The 22,772-nt window shown below is 34.7% G+C and overlaps 1 protein-coding gene across 1 annotated transcript in view; it reads left to right on the forward strand.

The window, feature by feature from the left end:
• LOC137398959 (uncharacterized) overlaps positions 1 to 22,772 on the forward strand; it is a 197,010-nt gene that overhangs the window by 28,643 nt on the left and 145,595 nt on the right. Inside the window, exons 10-14 of the mRNA XM_068085122.1 lie at positions 3,347 to 3,502; positions 6,241 to 6,417; positions 16,297 to 16,484; positions 17,515 to 17,731; positions 20,720 to 20,893. Of these exons, the coding sequence (XP_067941223.1) occupies positions 3,347 to 3,502; positions 6,241 to 6,417; positions 16,297 to 16,484; positions 17,515 to 17,731; positions 20,720 to 20,893 (912 nt within the window). The remainder of the gene's footprint in view (positions 1 to 3,346; positions 3,503 to 6,240; positions 6,418 to 16,296; positions 16,485 to 17,514; positions 17,732 to 20,719; positions 20,894 to 22,772) is intronic.

A 22,772-nucleotide genomic window follows, 5' to 3' on the forward strand; every position in this document is an offset into this window, starting at 1 on the left:
GTATGAGTCTTCTATTCTTGACCAATATTCCTATACTTAACCTGTACTCGAATCATCTTACTTTGTACCTAACCTGTACTCAGTTCATCCAAGTCTGTTCCTAACCTGTACTCAGGTCATCTCACTCTGTACCTAACCTGTACTCAGTTCATCCAAGTCTGTACCTAACCTGTACTCAGGTCATCTCACTCTGTACTTAACCTGTACTCAGTTCATCTCACTCTGTACTTAACCTGTACTCCGTTCATCTTACTCTGTACTTAGCCTGTACTCAGTTCATCTCACTCTGTACTTAACCTGTATTCAGTTCATCTCACTCTACTTAACCTGTACTCAGTTCATCTTACTCTGTACTTAACCCGTACTCAGTTCATCTAACTCTGTATCTAACCTGTACTCAGTTAATCTAACTCTGTACTTAACCTGTACTCAGCTCATCTAACTCTGTACCTAACCTGTACTCAGTTCATCTAACTCTGTACTTAACTTGTACTCAGTTCATCCTACTCTGTACTTAACCTGTACTCAGTTCATCTAACTCTGTACTTAACTTGTACTCAGTTCGTCTTACTCTGTACAGTCATACTTCGACTTACGAGCTTAATGCGTTCCGAGACTGAGCTCGTATGTCAATTTACTCACATGTTGGTGCAATTTATTTATATATAGAACAATTAAATATATATTGATTGGTTTCCATACTCTAAAAGAATTAAAATAAAACACTCAAAACAAGATATTGTAACAGAAAGAACGTGTTGGTTATTGTCCTAACTTAGCGCATGCTTTCAAAAAACAACAAATAAAAAATAATGCAAGGAAATGTGATTAATTAAAATGTCAAATTAAATACCTACAATAGCAGCTAACGCTAGCATTTGCCAGAGGAAGAGATAAGTTATCCTTCATTACAACAGTTGACTTTGATAAATTTGGATTTAATCAGTCTTAAAAGACAGACTTAGAAGCAAACCTAAAAGCAAACTTTCATTTTTAACTTAACATAATTAAAATATCTTCGGCGTTCATAGTTTTAAGTTGCTCGCTGGTTTGCTAATTTTTCCTTTGTTTCGCTTCCATGACTAGCCAGCCGTTTTAAGATAAACCTATCTAAGGACGTTTGTTTCTGTCGCCCTTTCAACGTGTTGCGATTAGAACCAACACTGGTGTCGTCACAAAGGGTTAATGCACGACCACTAGCCAACTTGCCCGAATGTCTATTTTTATAGTTTTGATAGATAGCACCGGCCTGTTCACATAGCATCGTTTCAGTTACGCTGTTACCGGCCAATTGTTTCTCGTTAATCCAATGCTTGAGCAGTCCCTCCATCAGCGGTCGTGAAGATCGCTGCGCCAGTTAGAAACTATGGTTAGTCCTTTTGCGAACTAAATGCCCTGAATATAATCCTTCTGTTTGATCATTGTTGATATATTTTGGTCACAATGCTGAGCTAGCTCATTCATGCATACACATTTCGCATATTTTTCAATAATTTTCTGTTTAATATCAATTGTTATCATTTGCTTTTTCTTTGCATTATCTTTCATTTTACTGGCAAACTTTCGGTGTACGCACAGTACTTTTAATTCACATACTTCTGCACTGAAAATCGCACACAAAAAACACGGTACAAACGTATTATAACCTGAGCAATTAAAAATACAGTGTGATGCTGTTCTCATAAAACACGTCCAGCGTACTTGGCAACTGACTCACATGCTCGTATCTCAAACATGGCTCGAATGTTAGTGCTAAAACTTGCTTAAAAGCTGGCTCGTATCTCAAGTTTCTCGTACGTTGGAGCACTCGTAAGTTGAAGTATTACTGTACTTAACTTGTCCTCAGTTCATCTTACTCTGTACTTAACTAATATTTGATGTTTGGCTGATGTGGGCCAGTTAAGGCTAGCTAAGCATTCAGAGTTCTTCATATGCATCAATTGTTATTAAGCTGTAACATAAAAAGCAAAAGTAGAGAAAATTAAACTGTGAAATTTATATGTATTTTTGTGTTTACTATTTATTTTTAGTTTTTTTTCTTTCAATTGTAAACTCTTTGTACATTTTTCTCTTTCAGAGAAAATTTACACAAGATACCTAAGATATTAACAAGATACTAACACTATATTAACATGATATTAACTTGATATTAACATGATATTAAAATGGTATCAACATGATATCAACATGATATTAACATGATATCAACATGATATTAACATGATATTAACATGATATCAACATGATATTCACATGATAATAACATGATATTAGCATGATATTAACATGATATTAATATGATATCAACATGATATTAACATTATATTCACATGATATTAACATGATATTAGCATGATATTAACATGATATCAACATTATATTAACATGATATCAACATGATATCACCATTATATCAACATGATATTAACATGATATTAACATGATATCAACATGATATTCACATGATATTAACAAGATACTAACACTATATTAACATGATATTAACTTGATATTAACATGATATTAACATGATATTAAAATGGTATCAACATGATATCAACATGATATTAACATGATATCAACATGATATTAACATGATATTAACATGATATCAACATGATATTCACATGATATTAACATGATATTAGCATGATATTAACATGATATTAATATGATATCAACATGATATTAACATTATATTCACATGATATTAACATGATATTAGCATGATATTAACATGATATCAACATTATATTAACATGATATCAACATGATATCACCATTATATCAACATGATATTAACATGATATTATCATGATATTAATATGATATCAACATGATATTCACATGATATTAACATGATATCAATATGGTATTAACATGATATCAACATGATATCAACATGATATCAACATGATATCAACATGATATTAACATGATATTAACATGATATCAACATAATATTCACATGATATTAACATGATATCAATATGGTATTAACATGATATTAACATGATATCAACATGATATCAACATGATATTAACATGATATTAACATGATATTCACATGATATTCACATGATATTAACATGATATCAACATGATATCAACATTATATTAACATGATATCAACATGATATCAACATGATATTAACATGATATCAACATGATATCAACATGATATCAACATGATATCAACATGATATTAACATGATATTAACATGATATCAACATGATATTCACATGATATTCACATGATATTATTAACATATCAACATGATATTAACATATCAACATGATATTAACATGATATCAACATGATATTCGCATAATAAATGCGTTTTAGGAATTGGCCAAGTTTCACATGTCCAACCATCCGTCTAATCACAAGCCAGTTCGATCGCGGTCTTCAGCGTCAACTCGGAGTAGCTCTATGGATAGACAAAGTTCTCGAAGAGGAAGCACTCAAACATTGGACAAACTGAACTACGCCCACTGCTTGGTACTGCTAGCTATGTTATAGGCTAGTTTTGTTACATACATTTAGCTCATTACTCCATGATTCCAATCTACGGCGGCTTTTCGTTTTAGAGCTTTTAAGGGCTTGTAATCACATTTCCACATATTTTGCACCTACAACACAACAGAGGAAGACATGATGAATCTTTTCATATCAATTAAATGTAATGTGAATTTTGTTGTAAGTGAACTTTTAAAGACATTTAGTCTAAAACCGATACATTCGATATACCATTTAGTCTAATGACGATTAGCTTAAAGTTGATCTAAAGACAAGGCTAGAATAGTGCTGGGACGATATCAAAAATTCGTTTCGGTACGATATGATGGCGTAGCCAACCGATATAGCGAAATATCAGTTATGTTATTCGGAGTTATCTTATCTGCCAGAAAAAGCTGCCTTGAGAGAACAACTCCTTAATGAATCTATGTATCATTATAATTCTTTGAAGAATCGGGTATCAAGTCGAATAGAATATATATATTATCGTTGATATCGTCAACTATCGACGATATCCGATATTTCGATATGGGCAGAAAGCACTCGGTACAGTCGGTATCAGAGAGTGGTATCGACGGTATACCGAAATATCGTAATATCGTTCCAGCACTAGGATAGAAATGCTAAAACTTAAACCGGAAACTTGTATTTAGTACGCACAAGTTAAAATAGGTGAAGTTATATTGCAATAATTGTAGATTCAGGTAATTTTTGTGTATAAAAAACTTTAAAATTACAAAAAAGCTTAACAGGATTAACAATATTATAATTATAAATAGCTCAAGATTGTAGTTTATGTGCCAGCTCTTAGTCTCTAAATATCGTCATTGTCCTGTGAAAATATTTTTAAACCAATTGTGCCGTTCGACTAATCCTACCCTTAGACAAGTTGATGAGTTGATTTTAGACGAATTAGCTTTGGACCAATCATTGTTGGACTGATTGGATTTGGACCAATTGACCAGGACTGATCTTAGTGACCCTTTACTCACACGATGACATAGTTCAATATAAAATCTGACAGTTTTTATGTGATATCTAATTGTTTTTTTAACGGACCAAAAGTTGAGCTGTTGCAGCTGTGTGCTTTACAGATTTCACAAACTATTCACTATGTTCATCTTGATGAACTTTTACAGGACATTCATAAAAGTAAAACATTCCTTTCATTTAAACATTTTATTTTAATCTTAATTCTTTTTTATTTTAATCTTGAATCACGTCTTATTGGGTGATTGATTACATGTGTGCTAGAGATGCCCCGATTCTAATTTCACCAGCCGATTCGGATACCGATTCAATATACCGATTCTTATTGAAAAATAATCCGATTCAGATACCGATTCAGATCTTCTGGGTTGCATAGATAATTGTTAATTTTATTATGCAAATATAAATATAATGCAGAGAAAATATAAATATTGACGTATTATTTGTTTGTATTTATGGAAAAAAGATATACATGTATATACATTCACATCCTGCCATATCGTGCTTTTAGTAACAAAACAGTGCATGTTTCTTGAAATCTGTTATTAATAATGATAATTACTGTTAGTGATACAGCTTTATCTGTGATAATGAAGTCTCTCTTCTACTGCTGAACGAGCTGTTGCGCCTGTACCTGTTTAAAGCAAATAAATGTTTCGTTTAATTACCGTTAGTGATTCAATTATCTCAGTGAAGCGTCTTCATTTTGTATCGCTAACGATGTAGCCAGTCGTGTTGAAGAAAGATTCTCTTGTCACGTATCATGGAGGACAGGCTAAATACCGATAAGCTACTGAGGTTATTTTATGCGATACAAACGATACATCATATCGTCAGGATCAAGAGAGAGATAGATAACTTTATGCATCAACTGCTCAAATTACTTTAGTAATGCTAGTAAATAGAAACATTACACTGCATTCTGTATCTCATCATTGTTCTTATGTGCGTGATTGGCTGCAATAAATCATATCGCTGTAATTGGGAAATACCACACTTTGTGATTACGTCCTAACTAAAACCAAAAGATTCCTCAGCTGTGTGGATGTTTATTAGGCTATAGACATGAAATAGATTTTGTGACAGGCTCGGAATTCATTAGGTAACAGTAAGGAGCTTGCAACTGATGATTTTTTATTAGTGTAGCAGGCTAAAATACGGTTTTCTGCTAAATAGTTGATCTGTAAAAGTATCTGAAATTTCCGATTTTTTAAGAAAAGATCGGCCGATTCAGATACTTAACACCCACATCGGCACCGATACCGATTCCGATATTAGAATCGGGGAACTCTAATGTGTGCTAACATCTCATTGGGTAATTACATGTGTGCATAGCTAACATCTCATTGGGTAATTACATGTGTTCTAACATCTCATTGGGTAATTACATGTGTGCTAACATCTCATTGGGTAATTACATGTCTGCTAACATCTCATTGGGTAATTACATGTGTGCATAGCTGACATCTCATTGGCTAGCTACTTGTTTGCATAGCTAACATCTCATTGGCTAGTTACTTGTTTGCATAGCTAACATTTCATTGGCTAGCTACCTGTTTGCATAGCTAACATCTCATTGGCTAGTTACTTGTTTGCATAGCTAACATCTCATCGGCTAGCTACCTGTTTGCATAGCTAACATCTCATTGGCTAGTTACTTGTTTGCATAGCTAACATCTCATTGGCTAGCTACCTGTTTGCATAGCTACAATCGCTTCAACTTTATGCAGGACACAACAGTTGTGAGTCGACCTCAAGGAAGCCATCCATCGATGAGACGAGTCAAGCGCCAGGCACTCTTCCGTCCATCGCTGACTCTTTCTCCTGACTCGAGCCTCTCCTCTAGCGACTCTATGGCCGCGTGGAATCGACTCAACAGCGATGGAGCACAGTTTGTCCCATATTTGGTAAATGACCTATTTTTATTTTAGCTTCAAGCTCTAGCGAGAGAGCTTTATAGCACCTACTTTAATTGTCAGATTAGACACTCACATTAAAACATGAGAGCTTTATAGCACCTATTTTAATTGTCAGATTAGACACTCACATTGAAACATGAGAGCTGTATAGCACCTACTTTAATTGTCAGATTAGACACTCACATTAAAACATGAGAGCTTGATAGCACCTACTTCAATTGTCAGATTAGACACTCACATTGAAACATGAGAGCTTCATAGCACCTACTTTAATTGTCAGATTAGACACTCACATTGAAACATGATAGCTTTTGAGCACCTACTTTAATTGTCAGATTAGACACTCACATTGAAACATGAGAGCTGTATAGCACCTACTTTAATTGTCAGATTAGACACTCACATTGAAACATGAGAGCTTCATAGCACCTACTTTAATTGTCAGATTAGACACTCACATTGAAACATGATAGCTTTTGAGCACCTACTTTAATTGTCAGATTAGACACTCACATTGAAACATGAGAGCTTCATAGCACTTACTTTAATTGTCAGATTAGACACTCACATTGAAACATGAGAGCTTTTGAGCACCTACTTTAATTGTCAAATTAGGCACTCACATTGAAACATGAGAGCTTTTGAGCTTTGTAGTTGGATGCATTCAGACCTCAACAGACAAAGTTAATTCATGTTGAGATATTCTTCCTATCATGTCATATCCGGTCGGAGTCTCGTAAGGTTACACCTTGTTTAATCGTTCAAATGAACTTACACAACTCTTTTGTTAATTTTATCAAAAAATGACGGTATTGTTCTATATTTTTTGTGATTGTTTTTAATTTTTGAGGCGGTTTGACTGCCAGGATGTTTCAGGATTGAAACGGACAAAACTTGATCGTGGTTAAAATGCTCGGATCAAGCGGAAGCGTATTATGACATCTCTAATTTCATCTTTATCTGACTGTGCAATACCTTCCACAGTGTCTTCTAACCTCCACACTTCTTTACTGCCGGACTAGTCAGTATTAACGTTCAAACAATTTTTTTAGCGAAACTTTTACGCTTTGCCATTTAGAGTACACCTTCGCGAAAATCTAGAGAAACCGTGTTTAATCTTGCACACGCGTTTTAGCCTTTAAATAATGGTAGAGAGTCCATCGTAATTGCTAAATTGTTTTATGCACACGTCGAAGTAAACAATGAAATACTATTAGCCTGATACAGTTATCAATTATTTCTATGGCGTTACATTATGGCGTTACTTTCAAGGTTGTAACGGAAACCGTAAAGCTTTGGAGCTGAAAAACCGACTTCGAACAAAAACAATGAAAGAGTTAATTGTTATTATTTAGTGTTATTGATGTAACCGAGTTATTATTAGTATAATTTTAGGGACACCTTTGTACTGACCACTTGCTGTTATGGGTTTGTAAAGATCAAAGAATATCAAAGTCGCAGTTAAATAAAAGTGGCGATCTATTAAAAAGTGATGCTCTATTTTTCCACCCTTCTCCCATAGTGACGGTATTTAAATACAGGTTTTACAGTAATTAGATGATTTTTGACCAAGATTTCTCTGTGGCAGCTACAACGTGGTTTCACGCTTGGTGCTCTAGTGGTTGTTTGTCCATGTGTCCAGTTATAGCAACAAAGTCTTAAAATTTAAAATCTGCTGCGCACTGAATTTGAACTTGGAACCTCCAGTTTTGCAAACAGGAACTTATTCAATACACTACACTGTCCGATTGGCTATGCTATGGAATAAATTGTGTACATACTCATCATACATGCCAATCATTCATGGCTTCCCACTAAATATTTCAGCATAAAACATACTAAAATTGTTGGCCAAAAGAAAAATACTTAAACTCGCATGAGTAGCTCGACTATTGCAATCAGTATAAAACTGTAGTAGGTACAGTACAGCAGGTACTGCAGCCGGTACAGTATGAATTTCATGTACATAGGAATAAAGACAGTACACAGGAATAAACAAACGTCTTCATGTAACAGTTAGAATGTTAGATGATGTAAAAGTTAGAATGTTAGATGATGTAAAGGTTAGAATGTTAGACGATGTAAAAGTTAGAATGTTAGACGATATAAAAGTTAGAATGTTAGATGATGTAAAAGTTAGAATGTTAGATGATGTAAAAGTTAGAATGTTAGACGATATAAAAGTTAGAATGTTAGATGATGTAAAAGTTAGAATGTTAGATGATGTAAAAGTTAGAATGTTAGATAATGTAAAAGTTAGAATGTTAGATAATGTAAAAGTTAGAATGTTAGACGGTGTAAAAGTTAGAATGTTAGACGATGTAAAAGTTAGAATGTTAGATTATATAAAAGTTAGAATGTTAGATGATGTAAAAGTTAGAATGTTAGATGATGTAAAAGTTAGAATGTTAGATGATGTAAAAGTTAGAATGTTAGATGATGTAAAAGTTAGAATGTTAGATGATGTAAAAGTTAGAATGTTAAAAGATGTAAAAGTTAGAATGTTAGACGATATAAAAGTTAGAATGTTAGATGATGTAAAAGTTAGAATGTTAGATGATGTAAAAGTTAGAATGTTAGATAATGTAAAAGTTAGAATGTTAGACGGTGTAAAAGTTAGAATGTTAGACGATGTAAAAGTTAGAATGTTAGATTATATAAAAGTTAGAATGTTAGATGATGTAAAAGTTAGAATGTTAGATGATGTAAAAGTTAGAATGTTAGATGATGTAAAAGTTAGAATGTTAGATGATGTAAAAGTTAGAATGTTAGATGATGTAAAAGTTAGAATGTTAAAAGATGTAAAAGTAAATTTTCTGTGCAAAACCTTTTTTTATTACTCACCGCTGGGCATTCACCTAGTACTTATAGATATACCCTACAGGATGAAATTATTTGATGAATTTAATAATTCACGAGTTCGCGTACAGTCAATTCTGCGAATTATTAAAATCCGTGAATATAGTCATTTTATTTTTAATATTTTTTTAGAACAACTAATACCTCGAATTAAAAACTAGCCGTTAGGCAGAGTTAGTAAACGTAGCTGAGTTCCAAACTCTTTTAAAATCATCGCCGGGGCTTTTAGTTAAGCCCATTGCCAATGCATCCCACTTCTTGACAAAATTATTCAAGGTTGTCACAAGTTATTCGGCGCGGCATCATCATCGAAAAAATCTCTCCTGCAGTTCTTTACATTGAAAAAACTCATAACCTACCACAATTTTTTGGTTCACCAAAGGCCTCCAAATCGATAAACATTCATGAAAGCCTCTGGATTCAGTCGAAAATTTATAGCTTAAGACGATCGAAATAAATTTCTCTGCTAAATACAAACCTAAACACTTGGTATACGCACGTAAAGGTTTTACTCATTGAACTCAAAACCCTATTGCTTGGCCATTTGGGTTTTGAGTTCAATGGTTTTACTCTATTGCTAGCTGCTTTCACGGATTAATTTGTTCGCGAATGTGTTCATTCGCGAATAATTTATTCCGCGAACATGCATGAAAAAACAATTTTTGCAAAATTCAACTTCGCGAATAATTTAATCTTGTAGAGTATATCTCATTTATATATACCGTGCAACCTCTAATTGAACACTACCTCTATTTGACTACCACTTTGATAATCTTTGATTTTTACAAACTCATAATATCAATTGATTGGTAGAAAAGTGTCCACATAATCGTATTTGAAGTGAATTCGTAGTGAATTGTTTTCATCAATAACAATCAATTCTGTAGTTGTCCAACTCCAAAACTTTTCACATTATTTTACTTATAACTTTAAAAGTAACACCATAGAAATAATTAATAGCTGCCTCAGTTTAATTGCAGTTCCTTGTTTAATGTGGTTTTTAATACTTCAAAGTACATAGAAGTGGCAGGAAGTCAACTCTCATTGGTTATGGGATTTGTGTCCCTTGTCTAAGCTCTGAGTTGCACTGATGAGGCTTCAATAGCCGAAACAGCACTATCTGTAGCATGAGTATATATATATATATATATATATAAATATATATATATATAAATATATATATATAAATATATATATATAAATATATATATATATAAATATATATATATATATAAATATATATATATATAAATATATATATATATAGATATAGATATATGTATGGTCTACATTTATGATGGTACATATATATGGAACCACTAGTTTTATGCCAAAGATTAACGAGCAAACATTTTGCTACGCGTGAAAGTTTGGCTCTGCCAAAAAATAGTTTGGACGCTAATATCGACTAGCTCAGCAGTTCAGAAGAATAGGTTGAGATCAGAAGACATCGTGGAAAGTATTGCACGACCAGAAGATGTTTGTTCCATCGAAAGCAACAATCAGAATGCAGCTATCCAAGCTAACGATGCAAATATTTTTGTTTTAAAAACAATAATTTTTTGGGTTCTGCATGTAATATAAGTATGATTCGTTTATGTCACATTTTCATGAATATATATTTGTAGCGTTTAATAGATTATCATTATCGACTATATAAACGGCAATCGTTGTCTGTCTGTCTATCTATCTATCTGTCTATCTGTCTATCTGTCTGTCCGCTTTATAGAGTACCGTACTTTTCGGACTATTAGCCGCTACTAGGTATCTAGGGCGCATTACTGGGAGCCTTCGGTTACTACACGCCTCTATACATAACCTGTTCATAGTTTTACACAGAGCACGTCATATCTGGTTAGCGCGCCTCTTTACGGCGCCCAACGACATTGGTGCGTTCGGCACAGTAAAATTGTGGCCGTGTGAAAAAGCATCGTTCTGAGTTCGGCAGCATATACAACTATACAAATGTACTAATCATTAAATAAAATAAATTAATGAATAGTAATTTACATGCGATTAATATTTACTGCCAACGTGTACTGAGAAGGTCACGCGAACGTTGATTTCTTGCGGTCACAGGAAAACGCAGTTCTCACCTACTACATTTCTACATAAAAAAGGTAGGTATTTCTTAATCAATGTTGTATTGTCTATGAATTGCCACACTTCCACTACATAAACCTTTCACTTGCGTCCGTGTACAAATTTAGCTATCGGCCTACTGCCAGCCATTTTGCCGATATTGCTTAATATGTATACAATATTTTTTCAATTTCAAACTCCATCTATACTGTTTGTTTTGGTTATATATTTCATTTTGCCAACATGTTAACAAGCACTGCTATACAAAAAATCGTTGTATCTATATTTTGTGCATTTTTATTATCGGTCATGTGTCATCAACATAAGTAGTTATTTGTTGTTTTTTTTAACTCGGACGCATTTAATGAACTCGCACAAAAAATCTTCGTTTTTAAGTTAGAAATTCTCGAACAAAGATTTAAAATTAAATTTCAGGCTAATTTTATAGAGAAATCTTTGGACAACACTGTCACTACTATAAAAGTCTTAAAGACCGTTGGTTATGTTAACAACAAATAATAAAATTCAGTTACTAGCAATTGCTGGGAAAGTCGCAAAAATGTGTCTATGGCGGTCGACCATAGAAAACGCATGAGGGAGTCTACTTCAGTAAAAGGGTTGAAAACATTGGATTTGCCACTGTTTGTGATAATAAACATGTTCATTTCCTTCCGCAGCTGAGTTACTTTTACTTCTTTTTCCAGCTACGAGAACTACAGAAACTACAGAACTTGCACGGGCACTCCGAGCCTGGCGATAGGCAGCGGTGAGAAGAAAGCGAGCAGCGTATATTACATAAGCATCTCATTCAATGTTAGAAATGCTTGAAGCAGTACAATGCCTTCCAAAAAGCCTACTGCCCAAACGCAAAAACAGATTGATTCCCGTAGAGAGAGATCGAATTTGCGAAGCAGCAGCAAGACGAGCAGAAACTGCAGAGCAAACGCAGCTACGCCCACAACGAAACAGAACTGCTGATGCAGCTGCTAGAAGAGCAGAAACCATCGAACAAACACGGGTACATCGAGAGCAGGCCAGAATAGATGCTGCAGCCGCTAGAAGTGCAGAGACTACTAAACCGACCCCAGCAGTAATTCAAACGGCTCAGAGCAGCCGCTACATCGGCCAGACGTGCAGAAACCTCCGAGCAGATGCAGCGGCGACAAGAACTAGCTACAACAGCTGCTCACCGAGCTGAATTTTCGGAGCGGATGAAACGACGACAACAGCGAGATGCACTAACTACAGCAGCTGCTACCAGGCGCCGTGTATGGACAGAAAACTTCGCGCTTGACTACAGTCATGCAACACAGTATAGGGTTGAATTTTTTTTATGGGACGAATGTCCAAAAATGCTCCAGATGTAACGCCTTACGTTGAAAAGGCGAGAGGCCATATATGTAGTTGATATAGTAGATTTTATTAATAATAAATTTATCAACAACCGCATTACTGCTGCACAGTTTGTATATTATACCATGTCAAAACACAGGCTATAGACGAAGAACTGGTGAGTCATGATTAGTGTTTCAAGCAAGCAGAAGTCTCAATTCAATAAAAGCTGGTGATAGCTAAGCAGTGCAACAGCAAAATATTTTCTAGAATTTCTTAAAATATGTAAAACTTTTCCATACTGCCAGTTTGAACAGCGTCAGTTTGCCTAGCAATGTCAATTTCATTATCAGTTCTGTGTACAAAATTAGGACAATGCCGATTTGAGTAGTTCGAGACTGATGCATTGTAGACTAGCTGTAAAACACATTGCATATCTCCAATGGGCTCTTCAACATTATTGACATGTACAACTGCATATGTGTAACTGCATACATATGTGTATGCAGTCAGATCAGCACAAAAATTTCAGTAGATTGCACATTTGGAGTTGTTTTACGGTATGAAAGACAACTCTCAATAAAACTATTGCTTTACGTAAATCTGTTCCCGAACACGGGTAATGCAGCTAGTGTAACATAAATTTGCAGGTTTATTTGATAGTATCATTGTGGTAACCTAATCTTATAATTGATCGACGCTCGAAATCCTTTTCTATTGCACATAAAACTAAAAATTTTGGCTGCTAACTACAGCAAAAATATCAATGAGTGCAGTGAGCTTTTATCCAACGTTGTTAAATATAGATATAAAATAAAAATATGTTTTTAAATTTAGAATGAAATAAAAATTGAAAGCTCCAACAAATTGCAAAGAAGGACACAGGCTATAATATAATTTCAGTTTAATTGCAAGCAATAGATATCAACCGGTAGAAGTATTTCTCAGTTTCTTAGTGCATATTTGCATATTTCTCAAGAGACGTTTGACAATTGGGGGTAAGTTAGTGGATTCATTGCATCTAAAAGAGTTAATATCACTCCTACTGAAGAAGAGATAAAATATGGGCGACATCCGCTTCGTCTGTAGAAGGGCTATGCTTGATCTTCTCAAAATTCCGACAAACCATTTGAAAAAATACATTTTATACACAAAGCCTTTATTTGAATGCCACCTCCGATGACCGCCACTATAGAGAAAGGGTTGAAAAATGAAGTACCTTGGCATTCATTTAGAGGTTTTACGGTAGATTTCTATCTCTATATATGTATATAAATATCAAAGTTTGTTATCGTCTGTCACTATCTGTTTAGATGTCTGCTTGTCCAGTTATTAAAATATTGGATTATAAAACTCGTTATGTGCTGGATTTGAACGAATATCAAAGTATGCTCTTGAGGTATGCTCTTGCAACCTTTTAACCTTTTTGCAGCCATTGCAACCTTTTTAATACCGGGCTGTGCTTCCCGGCGTTGCTGGGAGGCGCAGCCCGGGAATTAAAATCAGCTTATAAACAATGAGAAGTGATTAGAAGTTGCCTACCACTTGCTCTTAACCTGGCACATTGCCAATAGAAAATGTTATTAAAAATCAGCTTATAGACAATGAAAGGTAATGAGAGTTGCTCGCCACATGCTATTAACCTAGCACATTGCCAATGGAAAATTCCAGTAAGCTAGTTAATAAGCGCTAGGCTTCTAATGAAGGTATGCCATGATGTTGTGTCAGCGGCGTCCAGCTACAGCTATTCTAAAAATAGGTATAGCTGGAGGGACATACATACACACATATCCACATGCATACTTTGAGAAATATATATACAGTCAAACATGGATAACTCGCCCTCGGATAGCTCGAACACATGGTTGACTCGAACAGTTTTTTTGGACTGTTCCCGCGTAATGATAAATTGCTATAGATAACTCGACCTCAACTTTGTTAACTCGAACAGTTTTTTGCCCAACGGCTACCGAAACGGTTGTTATTGCTTTAGAAAATCACTTTATTCCAAGCCATTGAGGTAAACATAAACTTTTCGTAGTTCATAGGCGTCGTTATTACCACCATCGGCAAAATATTTTTGTCAACGAATTTTCTAAAGGTTTGGTGAGATTTGATTTTTACCAAACATCCGCTTAGCGATCGCCCTTCGGAAGCAAGGTAAAGTGAGGTCACCTTCGCATAAACTTCAAGAAAAATTGGCAAAATGGATCTCGGTTAAAACGCTCAAAAGAAAAAGATGTATTTTTTTCTGAGCATTTCAACAACGATCAAGTTTTGCCAATTTTAATCTATAAAACGTCCTGGCAATAACATCACCTCAAACAACAAACCAATCTCAAGTGATAGAAAGATCTCTATACTTTTTGATGAAGATTTTTTAAACTTCACATTAGAAGCATTTAATTTGAAACAAGCCATTAATGCTTTTGATTTATATTATATTTTGTATATGTATATGTATCTACTAATAAATAAATACATGGACTTATGAATGTGCTCTGATAACTTTAGCGCTCTGATAACTCGAACACTTTCGCTCGGTCCCGTGAAGTTCGAGTTATCCATGTTTGACTGTATGTAGATAAGCAAACTTTTATTTAATTATTAATAATTATTAATTTATTTGTATTTAACGTGTTTTCCACAGGAAGTAAACTAACTAAAAAGCAGTGTACAAAAAAGAAACAAAAAACTAAAGTCTAACTAAAAAAACTAATGAATAGTCCGACTATAATAATAAAATATTTGTGTATGTACATATAGATATATACATTATATGTATGTACAGGTATATTTACATATAGGGAGAGGGAGTGTGTGTGTCATGTGTAATAAGCATCTGCACAGTTATTCCAAAGTGTGGTAAGGCAGTCGATTGGCGCAGGTAAAGCGCTGGTATACAAAGCTGAATGTTGTAAGTTTGAATTCCACATGATGCATTTTCTCTTCATAATATTTTTGCTTGGCTTTGGACGAACACGGCTCTTATTATAGTAATTATTGGGCTTATGCTCGAAACACTGAGTGGTTTGACAGTTCTCTAAGAATGGATTATGAATAGTGCGAGTAGACATTGGACATAGCAAGTCGCATTGGTGGTTCTCCTGGGTGGCCCAGGTGCAGACTACTCCAGAAAAGCTTTGAGTATTGGCTACACAGACAGTGAGACGGAGGCATGTTACGCCAACCGTCAAGTTATGCCCCTTTGACACCTTCGCAAGCTCTCATTGAACTTGCCTTAGAACTTGCCTTGATTGCCTTAGTACCTGAATGTTCCCAAGGTAGTTTTTCGCTCACTGCTGAACAAGGTATGATTTGAAGAACCCTTTTTTGAAGCTTTACATACGCAGGGTGTGTCTGTTAGCCTTAGCTCTACATATGTAGGGGGTGTCTGTTAGCCTTAGCTCTACATACATAGGGGGTGTCTGTTAGCCTTAGCTCTACATATGTAGGGGGTGTCTGTTAGCCTTAGCTCTACATACATAGGGGTTGTCTGTTAGCCTTAGCTCTACATACATAGGGGGTGTCTGTTAGCCTTAGCTCTACATACATAGGGGGTGTCTGTTAGCCTTAACTTTACATGTGCTACAGCTACACATCCCTCGCGGAACAAATGGATTTGGTTTCTCCATCTCCGATGATATACCTGCGGCTGTGTGTCATGTGGAGGAGGAGTCTGATGCAGAAAGGGCTGGGCTTAGAGTTCATGATAGACTGATTGAGGTACAAGGAGAGGACTTGAGCAATGCAACCAGCAATCATGTGGCTGCCATTATACGGTGAGCGGACAACTCCTTCAATTCTGTTGCTGAAGCAACAGAATTGTGCTTATCTATAAACTACAATGAAACTCGGATAACTCGCCCTCGGATAACTCGAAAACACGGTTAACTCAACGTATTTGTTTGGTCCGTTCCCACGCAATGATAAATGGCTTTAGATAACTCGACCGAAACTCCGTTAACTCGAACAGTTTTTTGCCAAACGGCCACCGAGACGGTTGTTACTATCGCTTTAGAATATCACTTTATTCCAAGCCATAGAGATAAACATCGACTTTTAGTAGTTCTTAGGTCTCATTATTACCAACATTAGCAAAATATTTTCATTAACGACTTTTCTAAAGGTTTGCAAAAATCAAATTTTACCAAACATCCGCTAAGCGATAACCCTCTGAAAGCAAGAAAAGCGAGGTAAAATTCGGATAAATTTAAAGTAAAATCGACAAAATTGATAATGGGTTTTTAATAGTAAAGCAGTTTTGTAATAACCGACTTACTGCAAAATTGATCTTGGTTAAAACGGTCGGTAGAAAAATACGAATGTATTTTTTCTGAGCGTTTTAACCGCGATCAAGTTTTGCCAATTTTAATCTGAGAATGTCCTGGCAGTCACATCACCTAAAGCAACAAACAAATCTCAAGTGATAGTAAAATATCTATACTTTCTGATTGAAAATATTTAAAACTTCACACAAGAGACCCTTTAACTTGCAACAAGCAATCTATGCTTTTGATTTATATATACTGTAGTTTGTATATGTACATGTATCTACTGATAAATACGTGCACTTATGACTGTCCTGATAACTCGAACACTCTAATAACTCGAACACTCTTGCTCAGTCCCTTGACGTTTGAGTTATCCGAGTTTCATTGTACCATGAAAATACCAGCAAAACAGATGAAATTTCATAGATTCGTGTATTGGTATGACATCACAAACTTATGACATCAGACACATGTCTAGATAGTGTCGCATACATGTTTGAATACATATGAATCATGAATTCTGTTTCATCTCCGACAGCCATCAGACTAAGATGATGAAGCTACTCATCTGGCGGCCTCTAGTGACAGATTCCAAAGCCAAAATGAAAGCAGAGAAGTCAGCGCTGACTCCTTTGAAAAGATCAGGGAGCAGAGCTAGCAGCGCAGTGGTCAGCAAAAAACATCGACAGCATAAGGAAAAGAGGAGCAGAAGTAGGAGAGATGCGGTTGCTGATGGAGTGAGCATGCATGAACAGGTGGAAGCAATTCTTCTGTATAACTCAAGCTTCAGCGCTGCTGCTCGTTGACAAGTCCTTATTTAGTCATCATGTATATTATATATCGTTTATATTATATTTATTATTAATATATAGTGACCAAGTATATTGTATATATAATACATATATCATATATAGTTCATATTATATTTATTATTAATATATAGTGACCAAGTATATTGTATAAATAATACATATATCATATATAGTTCATATTATATTTAATATTAATATATAGTGACCAAGTATATATATAATATGTTATATATAACATTATACATACTGTATATTATTTATAATATATAACACATACTATATACAGTATATATTACGTATACAGTGTGTATATGAAATATATATATATATTATTAATAATATATTCAACAGTTAAATAATCAATTATTAATAATATTCATTAATAATTATTAATTAATATTAATTATATAGAGACAATATATATAACAATAAATTATATAATTTATATATGTAATACATATAGTGACCAAATATATCTGTATATATAGATCTGTATTTCTCCAAGTTTGTCTGCGTATTCGTCGTTGTGTATGTCCTTCTACAGCTATTAAAATCTTGGATTTAAAATTTCGCAAATTCATGGATTTGAAATTACGGAGATTGCTACAGCAAGTTTAGAATCTAGGCGCTCTACCACTGAGCCATAGAAGGCGTAATGATCTAAGACGTTAGTTCTCTGATATACCGTAGTTTGAAGTTTACTAAAAATACATATAAAACTTCCTTAAAGTATGTGGTTAGTAAGCTAAATCCATTTATGTTAGTTTCAGCGTTTATGTTACACGTCTGTCTCAAAGGTAAGAACTCTTCACGCAGTACATTGTAATGTTATATTATCTTACAGATCATAATCACAAAATGCACTAAAGTTGTTGTAGGTACCTATAGTTACTAAGGTTAACGTAGTATTTTAGTACTATTTTTAGTGATGGCGAATTTTATCAGGAGGTGATTGCGTTAGATATTGACTGGGTTTCTATACGGCTATGTTTGTCTATAGCCTACAATAATTTTGCATGCCAACACTGAAATGGACTGAAATGGACTGAAATCATATAATTGTTAACCAAATATTTTTACATTGGAATCATAGCAAAACAGACTATATTTATCCATTACTTGCTAATCATTTTATATTTGCATTCAAACACCTTTACATTTTTATTTGTCCTCCTAATTTATTTCAACGAAGCACTTCTTTCAAGTCATGAAGTTTGAAAGAGGAAATTTCATGAGGAAATGATTTTATTATTATAAAATCATTTCCTCATGATATGAAGTTTGAAAGTTACAGTTGTTTGACAAAGTTTGAAAATCTTTACAGTTGTTTATATTTTCTCTTAATTTATTTCCACTACACAAAACACTTTTCTCATGATATGTAGTTTGAAAGTTAGAATAGCAAATGCTGTTATATGTTAAATACAAATCAATTTTCTGTCCAAAAACTTTTTTATTACTCGGGCAACGCCGAGTAGTACATCTAGTATATGTTTATATGTATAGCTAGTATATATACGTATATATATACTAGCTGTACTACTGTATAACTTCAAAGTATTCAAGCGATAAAGAGAACTCAACACTCCACGATTAGAAGATGATTTTTATTAGTAAGATTTCTACATATAATATTATATAATACTATTTAATCTATAGTATTATGTATATCATACTATTAGATTAGTATATATAGAATATATATGTTCTAATAGTATATATAGTGACCAGATATATATATATATATATATATGTATATATATATATATGTATATATATATATATATGTATATATATATATATATATGTATATATATATGTATATATATATGTATAAATATATGTATATATATGTATATATATATGTATATATATGTATATATATAATAATCAAAAGTGGACTCAAAAGTGTACAGCAGACAGTGAAAGAGGAGGATCAAAGCATATGCAGCCTCCATGGCCATTTCAGATAAGTTGCTAGCTGAACTTCAATCGGCTGCTCTTACAACGGACCTACGCCCTGATGATGAGGAAATTGACTGGCACACGAAACTTCTACCTCTTCATGGTGCTTACCACCAACAAATATCTAAGGTTAGCGATCTTCACCAGACATATATGTGGCTAAACAAAGGAAACCTAACGGCCAATACAGAGTCGCTAAACATGGCAGCCCAGGAGCAAGTGCTCCCGGCAAGGCAACACCAAACGAAAATCTATCACACTAGAGATGATCCTAAATGCAGACTGTGCAAAGATGCACCCGTGACCATCCAACACATCAGTGGATGCAAGCAGCTAGCAGGAAACGCATACACTGAGGGGCATAATCATGTCGCAGGTGTTGTGTATTAGAAGTCTATGTGATGAGTATGGCCTTAATAAACCACAACTCTGGTGGGAAGCTCCCGGTAAGGTCAATGAAAATGACCGCGCTAAGATCCTCTGGGACTTCTACATCCGAACTGACAAGCATGTCCTAGCAAACCAACCAGATATAGTGGTGGTAGACAAGGAGAACAAGAGGGCTACTATAATAGATATAGCAGTACCCAATGACTACAATATAGCCAGCAAAGAAAAAGAAAAGGTAGAGAAATATCTCCCTCTTGGCGAAGAGATGGAAAAATGCTGGAATGTAAGAACAACTGTAATCCCAATAGTCATTGGGGCACTGGGCGCAATAACACCGGCGCATAAAATGTGGCTTGCCCAAATACCAACAACAATCAACTCAGGTGAGTTGCGCAAAAGTGCGCTATTGGGGAACAGCTAAGATCTTGAGGCGAGTGCTCAAACTCCCAGGTCTCTGGTAGGAGACTTGAGTTAGAGCAGAATTTACCACCCATATGGGGTATCCGAGGTGAGGAAACAATTTATATATATATATATATATATGTATGTGCTTACCATAAAATACATTTCTTGCAGCCAAACAGTATCCAGGCTCTCAAATCCCTCGATATGCTCACCTACCTGTATGAACAAGAGTCTGAGTTCTGTGATGCGATGAGGAGGAGTTACAGATTTCATTCGAATGAGCTGCAACTGACGGGGAAAGTTGGTGAAACAGAAACTTATGTCCTCTTTCAAAACATGGATATGGTGGGTCAATGGCAGCAACTATACATCTCCACCTGATATGCCATGTTAGCGTATTTCCATCTTTACTTAGATTTCATGGAAACTAAAGTATATAGTCACTATCTTCTGTTTACGAGACTTGATAATTAAGTTTTACTATAAACCTTTTGTAATGGAGTTTAGTAGGTATAGAGACTGTTGTAGAGTTTATTGACAACCTAAAGATGACTGCGAGTAGCTGCTGCAGACTGCTAGAGCCGCCCAATGCAAATGAAATCATATTTGATACTATTTCTAGCTTTTTCTACTAGCTACTGTGACTAGCCGCTATTACTAGCCGCTAAAACCAGCCGCTATTACTAGCAGTAGATACGAAGAGCCGAACGCACTGAATGACTGAACAGACCGAATATCTTTTGGGAGTTGGTCTCCCTCAACTACTATCTATAAATCAATTATTACCGGTATCTATAAATAATATTGATTGCATGTTTCATATGATTATAATAAATATTACTATATGTAGAAATAAATATATTTATTTCCAATTGAATAAAGAAACAATTTTGGCGAGTTATTTAGCTACTAGTTCACCAATGGTTAACAATACTACTGAACAAATAAAACCTTTTGCTTCTACTAGGCATTTCCCTTTTATCTAGCAAAGGTAAGGCACGTACTGATTGGACTAGTGACAGCAAAAATACTTCGATTGAATGTGTAATATTTTTATTCACAGCGTGCTTCACTGGCGCGAAAATAAACAACAGCCTCTAAAATGTTTCTGCGGAAATCATTGAGCTCTTTATTTATAGAAGTTTGAGTCACGCACCCCCTTAACTTAAAATAGTCACACGAGAGGGCAACTCCCAAAATATTCGGTCTGTTCGGTCATTCAGCGCGTTCAGCTTTTTGTATCTACCGTATTACTAGCCGCTATTATTAGTCGCTATTACTAGCCGCTATTGCTAGCCGCTTTGCCGCTATTACTAGCCGCTTTTACTAGCCGCTATTATTAGTTGTTCCTTACTAGTGCTGGGACGATATTTCGGTATACCGTATCGAAATATTGGATATCGTCGATATTTGTTGATATCGACAATAATATATATACATTATACATGTATACCGTATACAGTCAAACATAGATAGCTCGAACACAGGGTTAACTCGAACGATTTTTGGTCCGTTCCCACGTAATGATAAATTGCTGTAGATAACTCGACCTCAACTTTGTTAAATTGAACAGCTTTTTGTCCAACGGCTACCGAAACGGTTGTTATCGCTTTAAAAATCACTTTATTCCGTGCCATAGAGGTGAACATCAACCTGTCATAGTTCATAGGCGTCGGTTGTTATTACTATCATCGGCAAAATATTTTTGTCAACGACTTTTCTAAAGGTTTGGTGAAATTTGATCTTTACCAAACATCCGCTTAGGGATGGCCCTTCGGAAGCAAGGAAAAGTGAGGTAACCTTCGCATAAACTTTAAGAAAACTCGGCAAAATTGATCTTGGTTGAAACTCTCAAAAGAAAGATAGGCATTTTCTTCTGAGCATTTCAACAGCGATTTGTTTGCCAAATTTAATCTAAAAAACGTCTTGGCAATAACATCACCTCAAACAACAAACCAATCTCAAGTGATAGAAAAATCTCTATACCTTTTGATAAAAAATTTTAAACTTTACATTAGAAGCATCTAATTTGAAACGATCCATTTATGCTTTTGATTTATATTATAGTTTGTATATTTACATGTACTTACTAATAAATAGATAAATACATAGACTTGTGACAGTGCTCCAATAACTTGAACGCTCTGATAACTTGAAAACTTTCGCTCGGTCTCGTGAAGTTTGAGTTATCCATGATTGACTGTACTTTTCAATAAAAAATTTT

The sequence above is a fragment of the Watersipora subatra genome, chromosome 6 (assembly GCF_963576615.1).
Source record: "Watersipora subatra chromosome 6, tzWatSuba1.1, whole genome shotgun sequence".
NCBI lineage: Eukaryota > Metazoa > Bryozoa > Gymnolaemata > Cheilostomatida > Watersiporidae > Watersipora > Watersipora subatra.